The sequence below is a fragment of the Catharus ustulatus genome, chromosome 12 (genome assembly GCF_009819885.2).
Source record: "Catharus ustulatus isolate bCatUst1 chromosome 12, bCatUst1.pri.v2, whole genome shotgun sequence".
NCBI classification, from domain to species: Eukaryota; Metazoa; Chordata; class Aves; order Passeriformes; family Turdidae; genus Catharus; species Catharus ustulatus.
In genome coordinates, this window is record NC_046232.1 from 3639946 (window position 1) to 3661514 (window position 21569).

At 50.6% G+C, this 21569-nt stretch overlaps 1 protein-coding gene across 1 annotated transcript in view; it reads right to left on the bottom strand.

Annotated features, from left to right (window-relative positions):
- Nucleotides 1–21050, bottom strand: part of HCN4 (hyperpolarization activated cyclic nucleotide gated potassium channel 4) — a 93728-nt gene extending 72678 nt beyond the window's left edge. Inside the window, exon 1 of the mRNA XM_033070729.2 lies at nucleotides 19602–21050. Within this exon, the coding sequence (XP_032926620.1) occupies nucleotides 19602–20305 (704 nt within the window). The 5' untranslated portion in view covers nucleotides 20306–21050. The remainder of the gene's footprint in view (nucleotides 1–19601) is intronic.
- Nucleotides 21051–21569: the final 519 nt, after the last annotated feature.

A 21569-nucleotide genomic window follows, 5' to 3' on the forward strand; every position in this document is an offset into this window, starting at 1 on the left:
GCACGGAGGCCAATAGAGCACACATCCCATTTCTGACTAAAGCAGCATTATTAATACTTCCTCACTTGCTTGGACACAGCTATTAATATCTCATGGAGAATTCCCCTGCAACAAGCTGCAGAAGCAGTGAAATTTTTATGGTATACTCCTAGGAAAGCTTATCCCCTCTCTGTCTGAAGGCCCAAAGGAGCAGCATTTACACACTGAACCCAGACAATTTATTGTCGTTCTCACAGCACCACCGAAGTGAGCATGGATATAAATTGTCCAGCAGTGTGAATTCACTGCAGCTGGAGACACCATGTGAGGACAGAATGGTGCAGGTTCACTGGGAACTTTACAGGATTCCTTAGGAAGGAAAACAGGGAACATGTGTGGAGGACTCCTGTCCCCTGGAAGATCAGACCATTTGGGGTGACTGCTGAGAGAAGGTTCCCTCCTCACCCACACCATTGCCCAAGGCAGGTTTCACTCTGTGGCTGGCTCACCAAACCCCAGCAGAAGGAACCTCCCACCCCACAACCTCCCTGGGTAGAGAATGCAGCACCACATTCTGTTTGCAGCACTGAGCCAAAGCTGCATGGATAGCACAAAGCAGAGTTAACCTCTCTTCGTGCCCCACCCTGTTTGTGCTGCACTCACAAACATCTGTGGATTCCCCTCTCCCTGCCCACCTGCAGCTGAATCCCGAGGGTCTCCAAGGTGTTGGATGTGTATTGATTGCAGAGTTCCCAGAATACATTATGCATGAGCTGCCATCCTCAGGGCCTGGCAATTCCACATTGTTTGATCTCCTGAAATCTCCTGCTTGTATGAATATGGAAGAGTTCCTCTTTGTTTGCTGCCCATTGATCCAGACATTGACCCTTCTCCTGTGTGCATTTATCTCTGATGATTTAATAATGAAAAAGACCAATAAAGTGAGGAAGGGAAGGAAGCCCCTTCAGGGGGACCTATTGCCATGGAAACATGCCATATGTTGCTGTTGTAGAGAAGGGATGGATCAATAAGGGCTGCAGCCTCCAAGCCATCAGGAACATGTTGTGGAATGTGAAGGATTAAAGCCTAAAGACATGCATAAGTTGTGACATGATGAAGTTCAGGCCCTGGCCCACATCCACCACCCATGAGTCAACCCCCAGTGCTCGGCAGGCAGGAGGGAGGAGCTGCACCAGGGAGCTCTGAGCTGTCTGGACTGGGGAAAGGCTTGGTTTGTACACAGGGGTGGGAAGGAAAATTATTATCTGTAGATGCTGTAGGTATATATCTTATGCATGATAGATATCTATCATATCTATCATATAATCACAGAATCAGAATGGTGTGGGTTGAAGGGTCCTTAAAGCCCATGCAGTGCCCTCCCTGCCATGGGCAGGGACACCTTCCACTATCCCAGGATCCTTCAAGCTGGCCTTGGACACTGTCAGGGATCCAGGGGCAGCCACAACTGCTCTGGGCACTCTGTACCAGGGCCTGCCCACCCTCACAGGGAGGAATTCCTTCCCAATATCCCATCTATCCCTGCCCTCTGGCAGTGGGAAGCTACTCCCCCTTGTCCTGTCCCTCCAGGCCCTTGTCCAAAGTGTCTCTCCATCTCTCAGCTCCTTCAGGCACTGCAAGGCCACACTGAGGTCACCCCAAAGCTTCTCCTGTCCAGATGAAGGATCCCAGCTCTCCCAGCCTTTCCTCCCAGCAGAGCTGCTCCATCCCTCTGCTCATCCTGCTGCCTCCTCTGCAGGTGGGGTCTCACCTGAGAGGGCAGAGGGGCACAATCTCCCCCTGCCCTGCTGCCCATGCCCAGGGCAGGGGGGTTTGGGGATGTCTCAGTTCAGAGCTGCTCCAAGAGCGGCACAGGACACACAAAACCAACACCAGGAACCTTCCTCACTCACCTCCTTGGGAAGTCACAGGCATGACAGGCTGGGTTCTAAACTGTTTTGTGTTGATGTGTCTCTCTTGACATAATATGGGTTTATGTGAGCTGAGGATGTCACTCTCACCACTAGGAAGCCAAATTTACTAAAATTAAACACCAAAATAAGGCAGAGAAATGACATGAGTCACACAACTAGGTAAGAATCACAGTTTGGGGAGTGGGGGGTGTGGAGAGGACACTGCAGTGATTTCTGTCAACTGTTGGTTTGCCTTGCACTGACATATTTATGCCCTCATACTCTGCAGTTGTCCCCAAGGATGTGACAAACCCTGCTAAGTCACCTGGAGCTGAGAACCAGACTTCCCACCACCCAAGATGCTAAAAATGTTCCTCCTGGGCATTGCTGTGCCCCAGCTCCTGAGGGCTGGGACTCAGTTCCAGGGCCCCCAAAGGAAAGGAGGGTCCCTTAATGATTTCCCACTGGCAGAAGGCAGGGATAGATGGGATATTGGGAAGGAATTGTTCCCTGGGAGGGTGGGCAGGCCCTGGCACAGGGTGCCCAGAGCAGCTGTGGCTGCCCCTGGATCCCTGGAAGTGTCCAAGGCCAGGCTGGACAGGGTTAGAGCAGCCTGGGATGATGGCAGGGGGTGGAATGGGATGGGCTTTAAGGACCCTTCAACCCAAACCATTCTGGGATTCTGTGATCATTCCAACACCCAGCCTGTCCTCAAGACTCCAGAACCCAGGTTTGGGTACCTGGCATAACCTTTGAGGCCTGCAGCACCAGGACAACCATCCCCACAGCTAACTCCCCAGGTACAACATCTCTGTGTGTGCCCAGCCACCCCACAAGCCCAAAAAGCACCAGGAATGCTCCCTGTGCCTGAGGATGGATCAAACCCTGCTGCTCAGCTGCATGATTTACTCCACCTCTGCTCCCAGGCACACGTGCCCTCTCAGCTTTTTTCCAGCTTCCACAGTTCTCAGGATTTATGTCTGAGACAGGCAACAGCATCTGCCAGAGCTCAGCACTGAGCACACACTCCTGCTGTGTGAGCCCTGCCTATGCCAGATGGGGCAGGGAGAAAAGTCAGACCTCAGTCCTGGGTAGTGGCAGCACAGCAATGCTCACAGCTGCCAGAAAGAGGTGACAGAAAACAGTTTGGGGTTTTCCAATGGTCTGCTGCAATGATCACATTTAAAGCTGCCTCCAATTTTCTCCAAACTTCCCAAAGCACATGTTCAGCAAGGATGGGGAAAGCCAGAGTGACAGAAGGTGTTGGCTGCATGTGGCTGTCACCCCTGGCAAGGACAGCTCAGCACAGCCCTGAGGGTTACACAGCACAGGTGAAGAACTCCTGGAGGGGTCACTCCTGGTCAAATCCCTGCTTTTCCTTTGGGGTTAAACACACCCTGGCTAGCAGGGATGGCCAGGTTTGTAGTGTGGATTTTCTGCACCCAGTGAATATGCAGTGCCAAAGGAGCCATGTTTAAGGAGCATGGATTGGGATGGATGGATGGAGCACATTCTATGCTGTGTTCTGGACCTTCAGCTCCTTGTGACCCACATTACTTTCTTGGAATCCTCACTGGTTTACAGCCTTGCTTTAGCCTGCTGGGAAAGGCCTGTGCTGACACCACTGTTCAGACAAGGCTCACACCCTGTGATGCCAGAGCCTCTTTCCATGGGGAAGGAGTGGGGTGGAAGGAGTAAGGCACCTGAAAAGCCACTGCCTGTGTGTACTTCAGCTTCCAAAGCACAGAATGCTTCTCCTGCCCAGCTCTCCTGCTGCTCACATCAGACTCTTGTTTGTAATGAGTTATTCAGGTTGCAATGGAGCACAATGAATCCTCAAAAAGACTAATGCTGCTGGGATCTTGGGGCTATTCAGGTAGCCCAGACCCCAGACAAGAGATGAATCACCTTCTAAAAATGCAGCAGTTAAGAAAAAAATAAAAGTCCAATTGCTTCTGATTATTTTCAGTCTCAGAAGAAACATACTGTACTGAGGCTGTGCTTACCTAAGGCATCCACATGAATCCACTATCCCTCCCCCTGGAAAGGCTGCTGAATTAATTACTGCCTGTACTGAAATGCTGAGGAGCTCCCCAGAGACTGGCTCCCTTTTGACCTTAAAGCTTTTTAGGGCAGGTGGCTGAGTCTCCCCAGCAGCATCTGCCAGCTGGGGAAACTGAGGCACAGAGGGGCAGAGGCCTCACTCCCTCCTCAGAACAGAGGAGAGAGCAGAAATTCTGACATCCAAGCCATCAGCTCTGAGCTTCAGATCCTCCAAAGCTGTTATAAATACATATTATGGTGTTGGCTTTTTGCAAATATTGAAGTAAATACTATATGTGTAACATAGACTAATAAAGTATCTTTGTAATAAGTAAACTACTTACTTAATTAAATAACACCCAATAAAAACACCTGGCTACTAATATAACACCAACTATCTGTAAAAATTAAAAATCACAGCCCAAATTAAAACTAATAAAAAAATAAATTAAAACCACAACCAAAAAACACATGTACTCTAAAAAAAAACCAAACTCAAAAAATAGCCATGTAAAACAATTCCTAAAATATGAAAAATAATTTATATAAAAGTCTAAAAACACATAATAAGTCTATAAATATGCAACAAACTAATAAATTTTAAAAGTGTCTCCATAACAACAAATGTGCTCTTGGCTAAATGCCAAGCACCCAGCCATTATAACCTTTTGCTTTATTATTTGTCTCTTATTGTCTTTTATTAAACCTTTTAAAATCTACTAAAAAAATTAACCTTGTTTTTCACAAAAGCCCCTTCCAGTTCCTGAGGAACTGTTACTGTCCCTCCAAATGTTCCTGTGCTGGGCTGACTGAACTGAGGAAAGCCAGCAGGAGCTGAGGGGCAGCAGGGCTGAGGGAAAAGGACTTGGTGCACACTCTGAGACAGCAGAATGAAAAACTCAGCCAGTGCACAATGAAATACATTCTCCCCAGAAAGGACAGTGTCACACACCTGCCCACAGAGGATGTTTGCATCACAATTAGTTGCAATATATAGAATTCAGGACATTTAGGGCCTTTCCCCTCCTGTCAGACTGGAAATTGGGCTTTTCACTGCCTGTGTGGCATCAATGTGCACGGGAGATGTGCTGGGGATCCAGGCAGGGCCACTCAGCTCCTCCCTGCCCTCTGCCAACACCTGGCATGCTGCTCCATCTCTCCTGCTCTTTCCAGGACATGCTGCAAATTTTCTGATTTGTGTGGTGTGGATTCCCAGGGCATTCTGCTTTATCAAAAGTTGCAGGGTCTGTGACCCACTGAGTCCTCTGCAGCCATTTGTTCCCATCAAGAAATCCTCCAGAGCAAGCTGGAGCTGCAGCCTGTTCTCTCCTCAGCATCCCAAATCCCCATGAGGATATGGGGGCTCTGTAACCTCACTGTGACTCTGCTGTGCAGTGCTGCTCCTCCAACACACACAGTGCCAGGGACAGGCAGACAAACAGTGATGGGCACCATGAAAAATGGCCAGATCAATCTTTTTCCACTATGGGCTGGACCTGCCCTGCTCTATTTAAGTCAATGGAACAAAGCCATTGAGCCCTGGGGGAGCAAGTGCCAGCCCTAAATCATTTTTTTGATTAATTGTTCTTGGGAAGGAAGAATTCATTAAGCATTCCACTCAGCAATTAGAAATAAATATATTTTTAGAATGAACAACCTGCCAGAAACAAGTTGTTTCAGAAATATATTCAGCTTGATGCATTTTCCATCAATACAGAAGGAGGATGCTCCAGCCTGCCAGAGGGACAGGCTGGGAAAGGGACACTGCAGGGACAGGCAGGACAGGGCTGTCACTGAGCAGCTCCTTGTGATGTCTCAGGTTCAGTCTGTGTGAGCAACCTGAAAGGAAATAAAGGAGTTTTTCTCTGTATTTCTATTCCAGCCATAAGCTGGGAATACATCTCCCTGCTGTTTCACATGAATATGACAAAGCTGCTCCTACACACAGATATGAGAGCCATAAAACCCAATAAATAAAAACACCCCCCTCCTATTTCCACTTTGGCTCAGACAAGCTGCAAGGGCAATGTGGAATAACAAGCTCTCTAAGGAGTTTGGGACACATAACTGCCACTGCCTTTAAGAAGTGAGACACTGACACAGTAAGTGGTTACCCCAGGGACAGCAGGACAGGAGCCTGCTCCAAGGCAGGGACAGCCAAACCCATCTCTGGCCACTGAAGATACAGATGCCACTAAATGAGGGGTAAGGGTGTATTTTCAATTTTAAATCCACACTTCAAGACAGGAACTCAGCACAGGCTCTGTTCATGCCTGAGCCCAGAGAACCACATGGAACTGTGAGATGGGCACAGAAAAATCTACTTCTGGTCCTGAGTGTGGAAAAGGAAACCCTAAAAGAACCTAAACATGTTCTGGGATCTGAAAGTCACAGCCACAAAAGACTATTCCAGGCTTTTAAGTTTTGTGCCTTAAAAGAAAAGACAAGTCTTCTCCTTTGGTTGTGGTGCCTAGAGGCAAGTCTGTTCCCTGCCCTGTTTTGGGAATGCAGCATGGCAGCAGTGTCTCAATGAATTCCAGCTTTTCCAAGAAGAACACACTCTCAAAGGGCCCTCTTCCCCAAAACATCCTCGTAGTTTTTCCTTCTGCACACACAGGACCCAATTTCAAGGCCACTGCAGCATGCACTGGCTCAGCCTTTGATTTCAGCAGGGATGTGCTGGGATATCACATAAATTGGCTGGGAACTCGTGTACTTCCATCACCATGACATGATTTCTATGGTTTTCTTCCTTTTAGTTAATCCAGTCCTTCTGCTTAAGCTCACAGTAAGGCAGGAGCCAGGGTTTTGCTCTTGTTTTTTCATGCCAGGAGAAATGTCTGTGCTGTGCCTCAGCCCAGATGGGAGCTCTGGCACTGGGAGATTGTGGGAGAGGAGGAGGAAGATGGGTCAGTGGTGAGGGCACCTGGGGAAAGCTCTCAAGTCACTGCAGTGACTCCAGTGGGGAAGCAGCAGAGGGTCTTTGGAGGCCAGGGAAAGCAGGAAGCAGATCAGCTCTGCTCTCAAGTGTATCCAAACCCAGATTAGCTCATCAGATATTCAGATAGTAAATCTGGGATCTCCTTCAGGAACGGCATCCTTGAATCAGAAATAGCTGTTTTGTGAGCACAGAGCAGAAAAGTCAGGGCTCTGAACCACTTCCACCATAGCAAGGGAGCCCCAGGCTGCCTGAATCCTGCCTGGAAGAGCCACTGCACAAACACCAGGCTGGGATGGAATCTGGGATCAGTGACAGCAGTGCAGCACCAGCACAGGCCCTGGATGTAATTCAGGGTTCCTGTACAGGACACATGGCCTGAGGTGCCTCCAAGGAGGGAAACTCATTCCCAGAGCCATTCCACCTGGGAATTTGGCTCCATGTGTCTGCTAATGAACCTCATTCACAGGAATGATGATCAACCCTCCTGCAAGAATGTGGATGTGCAGGAATGATCTCTCCCTCTGCAGCCAGGCTGAGCTGAGGGAAATGCAGCACAACCACTGCAGCTCCAGGGCAGGGGCTGAGCAAAGCTCGAGTATCTGAGCTGCACTGCCCTTACTCAAAGTGTCACCTGCCTGCCTGCAAAGGTCACGAGCTGCTCTGCCCAAGCCATGGGGTTTTATCAGCTGGGCAGTTTATATTACAACAAACTCCTTTATAGGAACACCCTTCCTTCCTCTTCCTGCACCAGCCAAGGCCATACTTTACCTTGGAAAAGCAAATTTTCCAAGAGCTTGTGAAGAATTCTCCACCCTCGTCTTGGCCCAGCTGTAGGAAAGCCATGCTCCTCTCTGAGCCATACCACCAGAGGAATAGCCAACCCTATTCTTGGGGTTGCAGATCCTAGGACCCCAGATTGGGGTACCCACAAGATTCCACTGACCTGTCCTAACTTCAGAGAGGTGCCCTTTCCCCAGAAAAATCTTGGGCATGAGGGTGTGGAGAGAAAGCAAGGCTGGAAGCTTTGGCCAGACTGAGGAAATGGGAGGGACTCGTGGGCCAGGCTAAGGAAATGGGAGGGTTTAACTCCTGGCACCTTGTTGAGCCCTGTCACAGCCTCTCTGCACCTCTTATCTGGGAGACTGGGCAGAAATGCTGCTGGTCTGCCATTCCTGAGAGAGTGTGTGATGATTGCACTGGACAAAGTGGTGGAGAACACCTCAGCCCTGTGAGAGCAATACCCCAGAACAGCTGCCAAATCCCAGAGGGATTTCATCCCTGACTCCATCCAGCAGTGCCTCCTCAGCCATGCTCATGGATCCCATTGTCTCCCATCCCCACAGACACACCAGCACCTCTGGCATTTCCTCTTCACCTGCAAAGAGGGTTGTGCTGATGGGAGATCTGAGCTTTAGAGAAATGACTATGCTTTTTGTCCTGCTTTTACATCTCAGCTATGGAAAACACAGGGCTGGAAACACTTCTGAGGGGGCTTAGGGTGGGAGGAAGAGCAAAAAAGAGGTGGTGGTGGTCTGGATGTGGGAATGCCCATGCTGTGGTAGCAGGCAGAGGGATCTCTGTGCAGGTGTCTGAGGGGCTCAGCTCTGGCTCACACTGCTCCCAGCCCCAGCATTCCCAAGGCACTTTATTATCAGCTGCACCCCCGATGTTGTGCATTAATTTCCACAGCAGACTCATCCACACACACACACAACACACCCACCCACATGCAGCAATGGCTAGACAGACACAAAGCATGCAGCAGCCAATTATTTGGGGTGGGAACAGCTTGCATGAGCTCATGATGAAGCTTAGCCTTAATTCTGCTGAGCTGGAGAGGCTGGAGCTGTGCTCTGCTCTCCTGACTGACTGCAGAGCGCCAGAGCAGGGCAGATGATGTCAAGGCAAATCTTTTTTTGTCTGCAGTGCAGATTTGGCTGTGTGAATTTACTTGCAAATGAGGCTTCCAGATCCCCTGTTGGAAAGCAGGAGTCCTAGGCCATACCCACAGCTGCCACTGTTAGCCCAAATTCCTGCTGGTGCTGCAAAAGGGGTTACCTTGGTTGGGAAGGCTTGGGCCCAACTTCCCACCAGGATCTGCAGGCAAGAGAAGCCAGTGGGATTGACAGGAGAGGATGGGAGAGAAGTGCCTGTGCTGCAGACACAGCAGAGGAACCCATCACAATGGGAACAAAGGAGGGGAGACACCAATAGTGCAGCTTTCCCTGTGGTTTCACAAACTGAGCCCCCAAAACTGTCCAGAAGCACTCAGGGTTTAGCCAGCAGCCACGGACACATCTGGAGTTTGTCTGAAGCACATCTGAGAGCCAAGTTTTTGTTCTATCCCCAGCTGTGGGAGAGGCCTGGATGTTCCAGCCACAGCAAATACAGGGAATTGCCCTGACCAAGGCTGGCATGGAGCACACTCGTGTTTGCTCTAAGAGCAAGGGTCACAACACATCACCCAAAAGATCCAAGGGCACCCAGCCTAAGGGGTGTTTTCCACAGCAGGGACAGACACCTTGCAGCTCCTGTGCCAGACCTGGTATTTGGGAGTGTTTACTGAAGTCAAGAGTCACACATTGCCAAAGAAAGGGTAGCACACCCTGCAGTACATGTGACTGGTGAGGGAAAGATGGAACATTTTCTTCCTAGAGCATCTCTAAACCCCATGCAGGGGCTGCACAATTCTGATTTATGGACATAAAAGGTAAAATCCATCTTGTCTGCCTCTCCATGCAGGCTTTTTTCCTATCTTTTCCCAGCCTAGTTCTAAATCTGCCAGACAATAGAGCACCATACATGGAACTGCAGAGTATTTGTAACCTCTTATCAACACAAAGGAACCAATGACTCAGAAATCTCCTATCAGTACATGGATCCACTGCTTTTTGGGGTCCTAATAAAAGATGCACAATTTGTGAGACCAAACCTACAGCACTACACAGGAAAGGAGAATCCCAAAAAAATCCTCATGAAACTTCCTGGTAGAGACCAACCCCACCCTTGCTGGTATCACCTCTGGTATCTATTCTTATATTAAAATATTATAGAGTCCCCCAACATCTCCCATCAGCAACACCATCACCCCTTTTTTTAAAGCTGGAGACATCAAGGCATGGAGAATTGAGCTCAGGATGGCTCACAGGTCCAACCTGTATGCCTGACATCCCTTCCAGCTTGTCCTTCCGTCTGCCAGGCTCTGCTTGTCATTCCAAGTGCATCCACAGCTAAATGAGCACGATACGAGTGCTTTGTATGGGCATCAAGGAGAACAGACCATCATCTGCAGTCTAGACTGGTCCCTCCTCCTGCCCTCCCCACAATTCACAGGGAAATAGGGATGGAAAAACATATTCCTCTTGTTATTAATAGAAGTGTAACTTGTGCATGCATTAGTACTTTGAAGTGAAGGGGGAAAGGTCAAGCATCAAGAATTTGTGCTTAATGAAAGTGGGTTTGCTATTGTTAAAAAAGCTGCACGGAGCCAGGCATCATTATCTTTTCTCTTATCTCCTGGGCTGTCGGGAGAGCTGGTCCAGGACATGGCAGGAGTGAGGGGGGCACTGCTCCTGCTGCTCTGCAGAGCCGGGATGTCCCTGTGCTGCCGCTCTGCACCTGGACACAGAGGGGCACAGGGGGAGCCTCCCCTGCCCTCAGTGCCCCCGAGAGGCAGAACTGCCCTGCTGAGAGATGTCAGTGCTGAGCTAAGTGAGCCCCTTGCCCCGACAGCACTGGCAAGGGAAGGATTTGTGGAGTGGAGTCCCCCAGTCTCTGGAATGCAGCTGTTATCTCCTCCCAGGCGCTGATAACTGCCAGACCCGGCTTTCCCACACCCGGCACATCAAACGCATCTCCCCGTGTCTTCCAGGGTTTTCCATGCCCTCCCCGTGCTCAGGTGGGATGGGGATCACACTGTAACAGTGCCCAGGTTCTGACCTGGAGCAGGAGAAGTGACTCCCAGCAGAGTTGCTGTGCTCCCAGTCCCACTGGAGCTCCCTGCACAGCTCCTGATTGCCTGGCACTCACAAGCACCCTGAGCACAGCTGTGACAAGGAAAAACAAGGAGTTAGAGCTCCTGCACTGGAGTCAGCTGGCAACCTGCAGCTCCCCTCCTGCCTCTGAGCTCGGGAACAATGGATGCACACACACAGACAACCTCTCCATCCAAAGAGGCTGCGAGTTAAATCCTTAATTAGCACATTTGGACGAGTCACCACAAAAGAGATTAGCTCTCGTTCATGGCTGGGGAAGCTGCTGTGCCCCTGGAAACGATGAAGTGGTGGGCCCTCAAGCTGACCTTGGAATTCCCCCTTGGATGCTCATCTGCTTTGCTCTCACGGCACTGTCTTCCCCTGCTGCCTGCAGCATGTCCTCAGGAGATAAGAGCCTGGTTTTCCTCCAGCCTGGTGCTAACACCAGGCATGGGGTGACCACATTTGGTACTGCATGCAATGAATAATTCCAGTTTGGAAAGGGACTTCCCAGCTAGCAAAGCGTTCAGCATGGAACAACGGAAGGGAAAAGGACTCTCTAAGAGCACCTTGCTAGCTCAGGACACATCTGCTTCCTCTGCTGTGTTTCTGGAGTCCTGAGTGCTGTGTCTGCTGACAGACCCAGGGCAGGAGCTGTCAGCACTGCAGAGCTGCATGGAGCCAAGCTGCATCCTGCTCTGCCCTGTGCCTCACCAAGCCCCAGCCCACTTGAGGGCACCTGAGCACTCCTCACTGCTTCCCCTGGACAGCAGCTTGCCTTTTGAACGTGCAGTGCTGCTCAGTCAGAGCCCTTGTGCTGCCCTGCAGGCTCAGGAGTGATAGGTTTACAGCCAAGGAGTGCTCAGCTCCGTGGGGATGAGCTCTGCAGTGCTGCTGGGGGGAGAGGTCACCCAAACGTTTCAGAATGGAACTTAAATCAACCCTGCTCACCATAATGACTCTGACTCTTCTGCAAGGGAAGTGAGGAAATCTCCTGAATCTCCAGACATTCAAAAGGCAATGATGTCACCTGCTGGGGGCTGCCTGGCTCGAAGGATGGCTGTGGACACTGCACCTGCATGCAGAGCCACAAGGAAACAGGTGGGACACACAGCTGTGAAGGAGGAGGACAGCACCTGGATCCTTCCTCATGGAAACGAGCCTGAGCTTCATTACACACCCAGCAATGGATACAAGAGATCTGTCAGAGCTGCTGACGTCAATTCTTCCTCCTGGCCTCGAGTTCTGGGAATGGTCCCATCCCTCTTCACAGCCTGGCCTGTGCTCAGCCACAGAGCTCGTGGCACAAACACTTTGGGGGCAAATCTCAAGTAGCCACTTCCCTGCACCTGACCTTTCCCTCACACTCAGCAGTGGAAATGGGCTTTTTGAAGTTCTCAAAAGGAGCTGGCACCTTGCTTTTTGAGTGACATTCATCTGTAGGTAAATTGATTTAATAGCTTGTTAGAGTGCCAATTAGAACCAACAATAACTCAATTGACCTATAACTGCCTTGGCACCAACACAGCTTTCAAAAATAAGAGAAGGGAGGAAATCTCTGCTCTGGCAGAGATGAGAGCTCAGATAGTTGGTTTTGAGAGCAAACTGAGGGATTCATGGGCTTGCTAATGAGATGCTCATAACACATCAGAAACAAAGACAAATTTCAATGGTTTCAAGCTAAAATGACACTATGCTATCTCCAGACAAAGATCACTCTTTTATCTGTACAATAAATGGATTTCAGTGCAGCAGCAGTGACTAGAGCAGAAAAAACCTCACTCCACAGAAAGCACCAGCACAGTTACCTAACCAGAATAACACTGGATTGAAACCCCAAGTTTACCTCCCTAAAATAGTGCTGCAAAGTCCTACACTGACTCTGTGGGTTTTACCCTCAGAAATCACATTTTTCCTTCAAATAAAATCTGTTTCATTCTCCTCCAGCAGAGATGGTACTTCCAGATGAATTCATCATGTTAAACGCTTAGGTCTGAGGATTGAGATCTTTCAAGTTTAAAAAACAGAAAATGGGTAGCTTTTGTCTAAACATTGGCAGTGTCCAAGGAGAAGGATAATGTGGAAGGGTTCTCAATTACTGGAAAAATTATCCATTCTTAAGTCAGGAAGGGGATGGAGAAAACTGAGATTGTTGGAAGAGTCAGAAGGACAATAGCAACTAAGGATATGTAGGAGGAGAAGGAACTGATTCAGAGAGACCCACCCAGAGAAAAAGATGAAGGATAAGGATAGAGACTGGAACTGGACTGAGTGAATGCCAACCCAACACACTGGAACGTGGCAAGGGCTGTGAGGGGGAGAGGCGTTACTGAAAACAAGGTGCAAATCAGTGATCAGATAAAAAAGAAGCTGGATGTTGATATCTAGGACTGGCTGGACATGACACCTGCCACAAGGAGCCTCGAAAATGGAGATGGCACTGATGGGATGAGAAACAAACTTCAAGTGAGAGGTGGGGAAGACAACAGGTTGCTGAAGAAGGAGAAAACAAGCAGGGAGTTTGTAACAGGCAGTGTGTTTCCTTTGGAGTCTGGACTAGCCCTGAAATGTGGTGCAGCATCTCTGCTACAGCCACTGCTTCATTCAGAGCAGAGGGCAGTACAGCACAGCCTTGAACAGCTCCACACCTGCTAATGAACCCAGAGATATTATTGTGCCAAGGGGAGAGACTGAGTTGTTTTTAAAACCCTAACAACTGTACAAAACACTGCATTAAAAATCAGACTGCAAAGTCAAGAGCTCGGGGTAGGAAACAGCAGACAGGAGGTTTGGCTGGTTTATGTTACAATCATGATATGGATCAAACCAGTGCTTCCCAGAGAATTCCTGCCTCCTCCAAGGAGGGAGGGAGGGCTTGAGGCAGGCATGTACAGGAGGAGATTTTCTGTAGGAGCCCATTTCTTGCCCAGCCTGGCAGGTTTGCAGTGGAGATGAGAAGGAAGTGCAGGTGGGGTGTGATGGCCAGGGCAGGTGAGCAGAGCCTCTGAGCCTCCCCCTCTGCCAGAAAGCTCCTGCAGAAGTGTCAGGCAAGGAGCCCAGTGCCAAACTGTAACTGCAATAATACTCTGAGATAATGATGGGAGAGAACACGATGTCATTGTTTACAGCAGTGATTATTTTTTGCTATAACAACAGACAAACCAACAAGCAGCAGAGGCTTGGGAAGAGGTGGGAGGGATGGGCCCATTTCCCAGTCTGGCTGCTCACAGAGCCAGCCTAAGAAATGGTCCAAAGCAGAATGTGCCCCGTCCTCTCAAGGCACCCATGGCTCCTCAGACAGGTCCTCATTTGCCCTCCTGAGTGCCAGGGATGGCCCATTCCCTGCAGAGCCACCAGGGCAGGGCTCTGACCAGGGGGATGCTGTGTGAGGCCTCCTGCCCTGCACAGCTGGGCCTCAGTTCCACCACAGCCAGGTCAGGGATGGTTTTACCTCAATCCCCACCAGTCTGTGCCACCTCACTATAACCTGGGGATGATATTTCCAATTTCCTTGCTGTCAGGAAGTGAATTGAACATTTATTGCTAGCATAGTGAATAGTTTGTAAACCCATTAGAAAACGAACCTTTTTTTTTTTTCACATCATGATCTGAATAAGATGCAATAAATAAGATATGTTATCTTACAAGAAGAGATGGAGAAAACATTAAATTGTTTTTCCCAATGGAGCCATCCCTGAGTGTACTGAGGGAGGAGCTTCTGTGAGAGATAATGTCTTCATCTGTTGGCAGAGATTGGTATGAAGGGCCTGGCTCAAGTTTATGCAAAAATCTCAACCACAGCTCTTTGTTAAATCTCAGTGTTTGCTTTTCTATTTATTTATGCTATTTTATCTCATTTTCTCCATGTGAACATACTGTAATATTAGTCCTAAAATATTTTACCATGGTGACCCACTGAGGTGTTGCCTTTACTGAGGCCTTCCTGTTTTCCAGCTCAGGCATGCAAACATGTTTCCTACAAAAAGCTACATAGATTGTCTGATGTGGGATTATTTATCCTCTGCCTCCTGGCAAGTGAGCTGGGGCACCAAGCCTGACTTGCCTATGGACATGGGAAGTACAGATGCAGGAGTTTCACTCCCTTAGGTCGTGGTCACAAAGCCATGGTTCTTCTGCAGCCTGACTGAAAGTCCACTGAAGACAACAGAGCCCCAGTCCATGCATTCAGCACAATTTGGATTATCCTCCACATGATTCCTGTTGGGATTCCTTCCTTCTGCCCTGGGAATTGGCCAGGAAGTTCTCTGCAGCAAAGGCAGTGGTATCTGTCTGAAATCTCCATGAGCAGTGTCCCCCTGCTACCCCAGGGACACAGCATTACCACACAGAGGAGAAGAGACAAACCTGGGAGCTGCCCCCTCCAAACCCAGCCTGCTGGCACTCCCTGCTGGATTCCAGTGCCAGGCACAGGTCCTGCAACCAAAGCCACTGCTCCCTGCCCTTTCCCTATTCCCTGAGCCAGAATTCCCATGTGCTGCACATCCTGCTCCAGGCACTTGGAGCAAAGGGCGAGTCACGGACTCAGCGTTTGGGCACGGGCAGGAATGGAGGGAGGGCAGCACAAAGAGCAGCACTTTGGGCAGGAGATGGAGAAAAGGTCATTATTGCCTGAGAGCAGGGAGCAACCCCCAGCCAAAGTCAGTCAGCACTGCTGGACTCTCCACAAATTGTTTACCCTTCTCAAGCACGGGGAAAAGCTTCCCAGTGAGAACAGTGTGAACAGCCAGAGCAGCGCTTGGAGAGGCACTGGAAATCAGGTCTGCTCAGGAGAGTGGGAAAGGTAAACACACATCCCTCCCATTTCTGCTCCATCCCACAGTGTGACTGGGTTCAGTTCTTAGAACTAAAATTAGCAAATCCCACTGATTCCCCCTGAGAAGGGAGGCTGAGGGACACTGCAGCACGAAGGGAAGCAGTGATTTTGTTCTCTCCCCTCATACCTCACACCTGAGCACCTGGTTTTGCTGCCACAGAAACCTCCCCAAGGTCCCAGCAGCCAGGGAACGCTGGCAGAGGAAGCAAATGATAGAAAGGATCTGTTTGCACACAAGTGTTACAAGTAATGGAGACCAGTGAGAAGAAGAATTCTAAAATCTGTAGCTGGGTCTGCTATCGAGCGGAATGTTTGCCATTGTTTTCAAAGAGACAGCAGCTTCTCTTCACTGTGAGGAAGTTAATAGATTACTGGGCAGTGAATAATGTGCAGTTCTATTTACATCCACTGCTGGGACTATTTTGGGCCCTGAGATAGTGTATCTGTTCTCAGGTCTTTCTAAAAGCAGCATGCTACACTTTTTTTTGCAAGCAATTCTGGGCAGCATCTACAACCCATATGCTTCAGTCAGCTACAAACTAGACAGATCATTGTTTGTCAGGAATTTTTTTATTAAACCAATTGTAGTGAATCAATGCTTCCTCTAAGCAGTAAAATACAATTCTGTCTACCCAGTGGAAGAGCTTTCAAAGTCACAGATAAATCTTGATCTAGGAAATACAATGTGGCTCTGCACTGATGTGCAATCAACCACAGATGCAAATGAACTCCAGCTGCCAGCACACACATCTGCACCTCAGAATGGGAGCCAGGATTCCTAATTTCATTAGAAATTGCTAAGACACCTTTTAAGTGCTTCTAGAAGCAGCCCACTGCATTAGTCAGGAGTACTCAGGGGCACTGAGCTTGATTTTTATAAAGGTCATTTGATGTCTTTTCCCCTCACAATGGACTAAAAGCAGAGATCAACAGAGCCTGAATCTATATTAATTTGTTTTACTCTTGGAGGGTCATAGATTTGCCACTGGAATTAGCCCTATTAGATGCTAAAATGATAATTTAATGAGACAATGATGAAAGCCTCTGTTCTATTCTAAATCAGGAACTCCTCTGGAAGCAGAGCGCGAAGGAGCAGCGACTCCGTGGAGTCGGGGACTCGCACCAATGTCATTTCACAGCAGTGCACGGGCCTGGAGCGTTCCATGCAAACTTCCCAGCTCCAGCTGCTCGGAGCCGGCAGTCACGAGGGCTGGAGCCCCACCAGAGCCAGCCTGGAGATGCACCTCGCTCACACAGGGGAGGCAGCTTCCTCCACAGGCACAGCAAGCAAGATCCGGCTCTAAACCCTCCTGCACTTGAAACTTGAGCAGCCAACGCTGCTGCACAGCCTTGGTGCCAGCCAAGGGCAGGATCATGGAGCCTCCAAGATGCCGAGGCTCCGGGATGCGCACCCGGCTGGAACACGGAGCAGTCGGGAACGCGCTGCGTAATTCCCCGAGCACACAACACCCTCCTTCGGGGCACACATACAGCTCTAGCAAATATTTTGGTAAGATCTGCTCTTTGGTGCAATCTGCTGCATTCCAGAGGTCAAAAAACTCCCTATTGACGGGAGTTGTTTCCAAGAGAGATGCTTTAGCAGAGGGAAGACCAGAAGATGGGAGGGCTCCCACTCTTCCCCCTCAAGGCAGCCATTGTCCATAGGTCACTTTCCATGGAAGCCCAGCACATTCTCTGAGCAGCACTCCTATCCCAACAGATCTGCTGCAGGTGACCTAGAAACAGGGGTGAACAAAGCCTCCCTGGAAATATCCCCCCTGAGCAGGCAGTGGTGCATCCAGCTCCTCCTGCTCGGCACATGGCCCCAGACACTGTCCCCATTGCCCCAGCCCAGGGGGACAGCAGGGACACAGCCCATGCTGCTGGGCTGGGCTGCTACACCAGGAAACCAGCCCACCTGGAATGTGTCCCAAGCCCAGGCAGCTCCCTGTGCCTTCCCTGCACAGATTGCCAGCTCTGTCAGGGCTGTTATTAACACCAGGAGTCACCCACAGAGCCCTGCATGCACAAACAGCTCCGTGCCAGCAGCTCTGTGGCATCATCTGGCTCGGGGAGCCAGGGCTTGCCAGCAGACTCGAATCATTCCTTTGGGCAAGGCTAGGAGTGGCCCCATAGCCAAGTGCTCAGGAGTGAAAAGTTACCTCATCATCTTATGGAATAAGCAGTGGCTCCGTAGGAACCTTAAAATCCCAAGCTCTTGAGAGCATCTCACCTTGGGCAAGGTGGTTCCCTCTGCTCCTGCTGCTGAAGTTTGCCAGGCTGGGTCTCTGCTGAAAACAGGCACAGATATGGAAGGGAATAAACCCACTACAGAGGCAGAAGGATATGAAGCTGAACTCTGCTTCTGCCTAACTCCAGACACAACAGAGAGACTAAAACCCCAAATTTCCTGAGGGTGCAACACGCAGAGCACGCCTTGCTAGAATAACCCAAGAAAACACAGCAGTTAAACTCCACACTCGTGGCAAATACTGCAAAAATAACCAAGAGTATGAAACTGGTTTTGATCTTTGAAAGCTGCTCATTCTCACATTTCAGTGTTTGGGAGCTATTACTTGGTCAGTCTCACTGGGAGGCAATTTTCCCCTGGTTCCAGTGTGGGATTGGGTAAGGCTTGCAAGGACTCTGCATCATGCTGTAGCTGCTGGAAACCCTCCTAAGCTCAGTCAGCTGTGTGCTTGGGACACTTGAATGCACTGAATTTAAATGACAGTGCAGTCTTCCAACTCACAGAGCCTTCTAATAACATTTGTTAATCCAAGCAAATATCAAGGAATCTGGTCAGTGCCAGTGCTGAATCCACTAAACATGTGGGCTGCTTGTTAAATCCCTAATAGGTGGTGTCAAGAGGTTTCTGTCATTCCTGCCTTTGGGAGGCCAAATCCACCCCAAAACTCCTTCTGCAATTATCTCACTAACTGTATTTTTGGGAATCATGCACAGGTCCACAAATTCAACAAAATCACGTAGTGTGACAAAGGTATATTTGAATAATACTCTTCTCCTGTGTGCTTTTAAATGTGAGACGTAAGCCCGTTGTAATTAAAGTTGAAGCAATAAACCTTAGCCATTGATTGCACTCAGTAATTAATTATTGATTACAGTGCTTTACATACATATTGCAGAGGACAGTTCACCTGTGCAGCAGACGATACTTTGCTCAGAAATACCCAAACACAGCCCCTCTGCCATGCAGGACTTCACAAAAACCAGCTCTAGGGTTTCCAGTTCATTTCCTTATTAACCTCCACAGAAATGTTGCTGTGGAGTGAGAGCAAGTTATTACTTCGGCTAAGTCAGTGTTAACTGCTCCCAATCCAAACTAGTTTTGCCAATGAGGATGTACAGATGCAAAAGAGGCTCTTTCTCTGTTGAGAACCTTGTTAATGAACCTGCACATCCCAATTCCTGACAGCCAGGCTGCACTTCAGACCCAACACAGCAGCAACACTAGCAACATCCCTGGCTAACTCTTGGGAATGAGCAGGGAGAGGAGTTGGAGGTGTGAAAATGGGAAGCATCAGTCAGGCAGAGCATCCATGGAGATGCAGGACTAGTTAAGATCAGACACCATGCTTTTAGTTTAGAGTTGTGCATCAGGTGGGAACAGTTTTACCCCATTTACAATGAACTTAAAGAGAGCCTTTCCATTATAAACAGCCAAAGACAACTGGTTTAAAAACAATTCAAAATTATCAGTAGTGTGGGGACACTAAAATTAAGGTGGAATGTAAATGAAACCCGCAGCTTGTTTGAGTGGAGCAGATCTTGGCTGTGTCCCCTGGCTAGGAAATGACCCAGGAAAGTTCTGCTGGGGTGGGTGCCCCGTGCAGGAGGTGCCGTGGGAAGGGGCAGGCCAGCTAGTTTGGAGTGGGACTGGAAAGGAGGGGATGTACCTGAAGTCGCTGTAGGGATGGATGATCCAGAACCCGGCAGACTTAACTCTTTCCTGCTCCCTCTCCACGGCCTTCTGGCTGCCAAACATCCTCAAGGAGAATTTGTTGACCCCCGGTTGGAGCATGGCCCCGAACTGCCTCTGCATGAAACCGGCCTGGCCAAGCCTCTGCTCCTCATCGGGGGTGATCTGGTCGCACCCTGCACCTGCCTCCACTTTGATGGAGGTGGAGGAGCAGGCCCGGGGGGGCGGCTGCTGGGGCTCCGGAGGGGAGGCGGGCGCTGGGGGCACGGGCAGCCCCTGCTCCAGCTCCCCGCTGCCGGGGGGGCTCTTCTCCTCGCCGGGAGAGGCCGGCTCCCCCTCGCCGCCGATCAGCCGCTTCTCCTCGGCCGCGTCGTGGAGGTGCCGGCTGGTGAGCGAGGACAGGCTCCCTTTGAAGCGGCGGCAGTCCCCGTTGGTGCTGGTCTTGGCGCCCTTGCCGCCGGCCTCCGTCTCCAGCAGGCCGGGGTCCCCCCCTCGGCCGGGGTCCCCCCCGAAGGCCCGGGTGCTCCCAGCAGAGGGCGAAGGCAGCGGCTTGAGCCTGATGCTTTTCCTGCGGGTGTCCTTGTCGCTGTCATCCTCCTCGTCCATGATCGACGCCTTGGGTCCGATCTGCTGGGGCAGGCTGTAGAGCCTCTTGCGCATGGAGGGGGGCAGCTTGTCCATGGCCGCTGCTGCTGCTGCTGCTGCTCGGGGACAGGGAGAGACCCCCCCGCTCTGGGCAGCGAGGGGAACCGGCACTGCCCCCAGGCCCCTGCCCCGGCTCACGGGGCACAGGGGAGCACAGACTGCCGTGGCATCTCCTTACCAGGCTGTGGCATCCACAGGCTCTGCATCAAAACACAGGCTCTGCATCCAGAAGGGAAGGGAAGGAGGGAAAAAAAAATTAGGGAAGGCACAAAAAGCTCCCCCTTCTCCGTTGTCCCGATTTGGCTACTTGCTGCTCGTCTCCCCTTGGTGCGTGTTACTGCAATCCCTGTCTGCTCAGATGCTGAGCACTGGGAAAGAAGTCTAGAGAGCCACACACTTCTGGCTGGAAGGCGAGGGAGGGCGGCAGCGGCGGCAGCAGCCGCCTTGCCATGTTGGCTTCGAGATGCAAATGTGCCGTGGATCCCGGCGGGCAGACATCATCCGGAAAGCGAAGCTCAAGCCTCAAACTCCTCAACCTGCCGGCCAATAACACAATGAACTGCAACCTGCAGCGGCCACTGTTTGCTTACATCACTGTCATCACTTATTCCTCATGCAGCCCCTGCTCCTGGGAATATTCATGAAGCGATCCCATTCTATTGGGTTGCCATAGGAGCGACTACAGCGCACAGGCTCTGCCTACCTGAGACAGCACCCGGGCTTCTTAAAGGGACAACGCCCGGAACCGCGGCGCTGAACAGCGGGCACCGCGCCCCGGGCGCTGCGGGCACCGGGCAGAGCCGGGCAGCGCCGGGCCCCGCCTCAGCTCAGCCTCAGCAGCATCGTCAACATGACAAAGTAAATCAATAGCAGCGAGAATATTCCTTTTTTCTCATGGATGCGGGCGTTCCCTGCTCCGCCCGGAGGTGTGGCTGCTGGGGGCAGGTTTGCTTGTGAAGGCACCGGGGGTTTTGTGGGAAGGGGAGAACACAAATCTGAAGGAAAAGCAGCGGTTCACCTTGAAAATCTCACTTGCATGCAAAGCAGGGGCTCGGGAGTGCCCGTGTTCCCCAGCAGAAGTTTGCCTGCAGGTTTGGAAGGACCCTTTATCCCCGGCTATCGGTACCGCTGCCCTCCTGCGGGCTTGGATCTGGAGAAATCATTGAAAAGCGAATAAAGAGAAGGCAGCCGCATGTGGGAGGGCTGCGGAAGGCTGGGCTGGCAGGGAGGGGTGGCAGGGAGGGCTGGGGGCTGTCCCCGCGGCGGGGGAACCCCGCTTCCCCCGGGGCTCCCGAGCCAG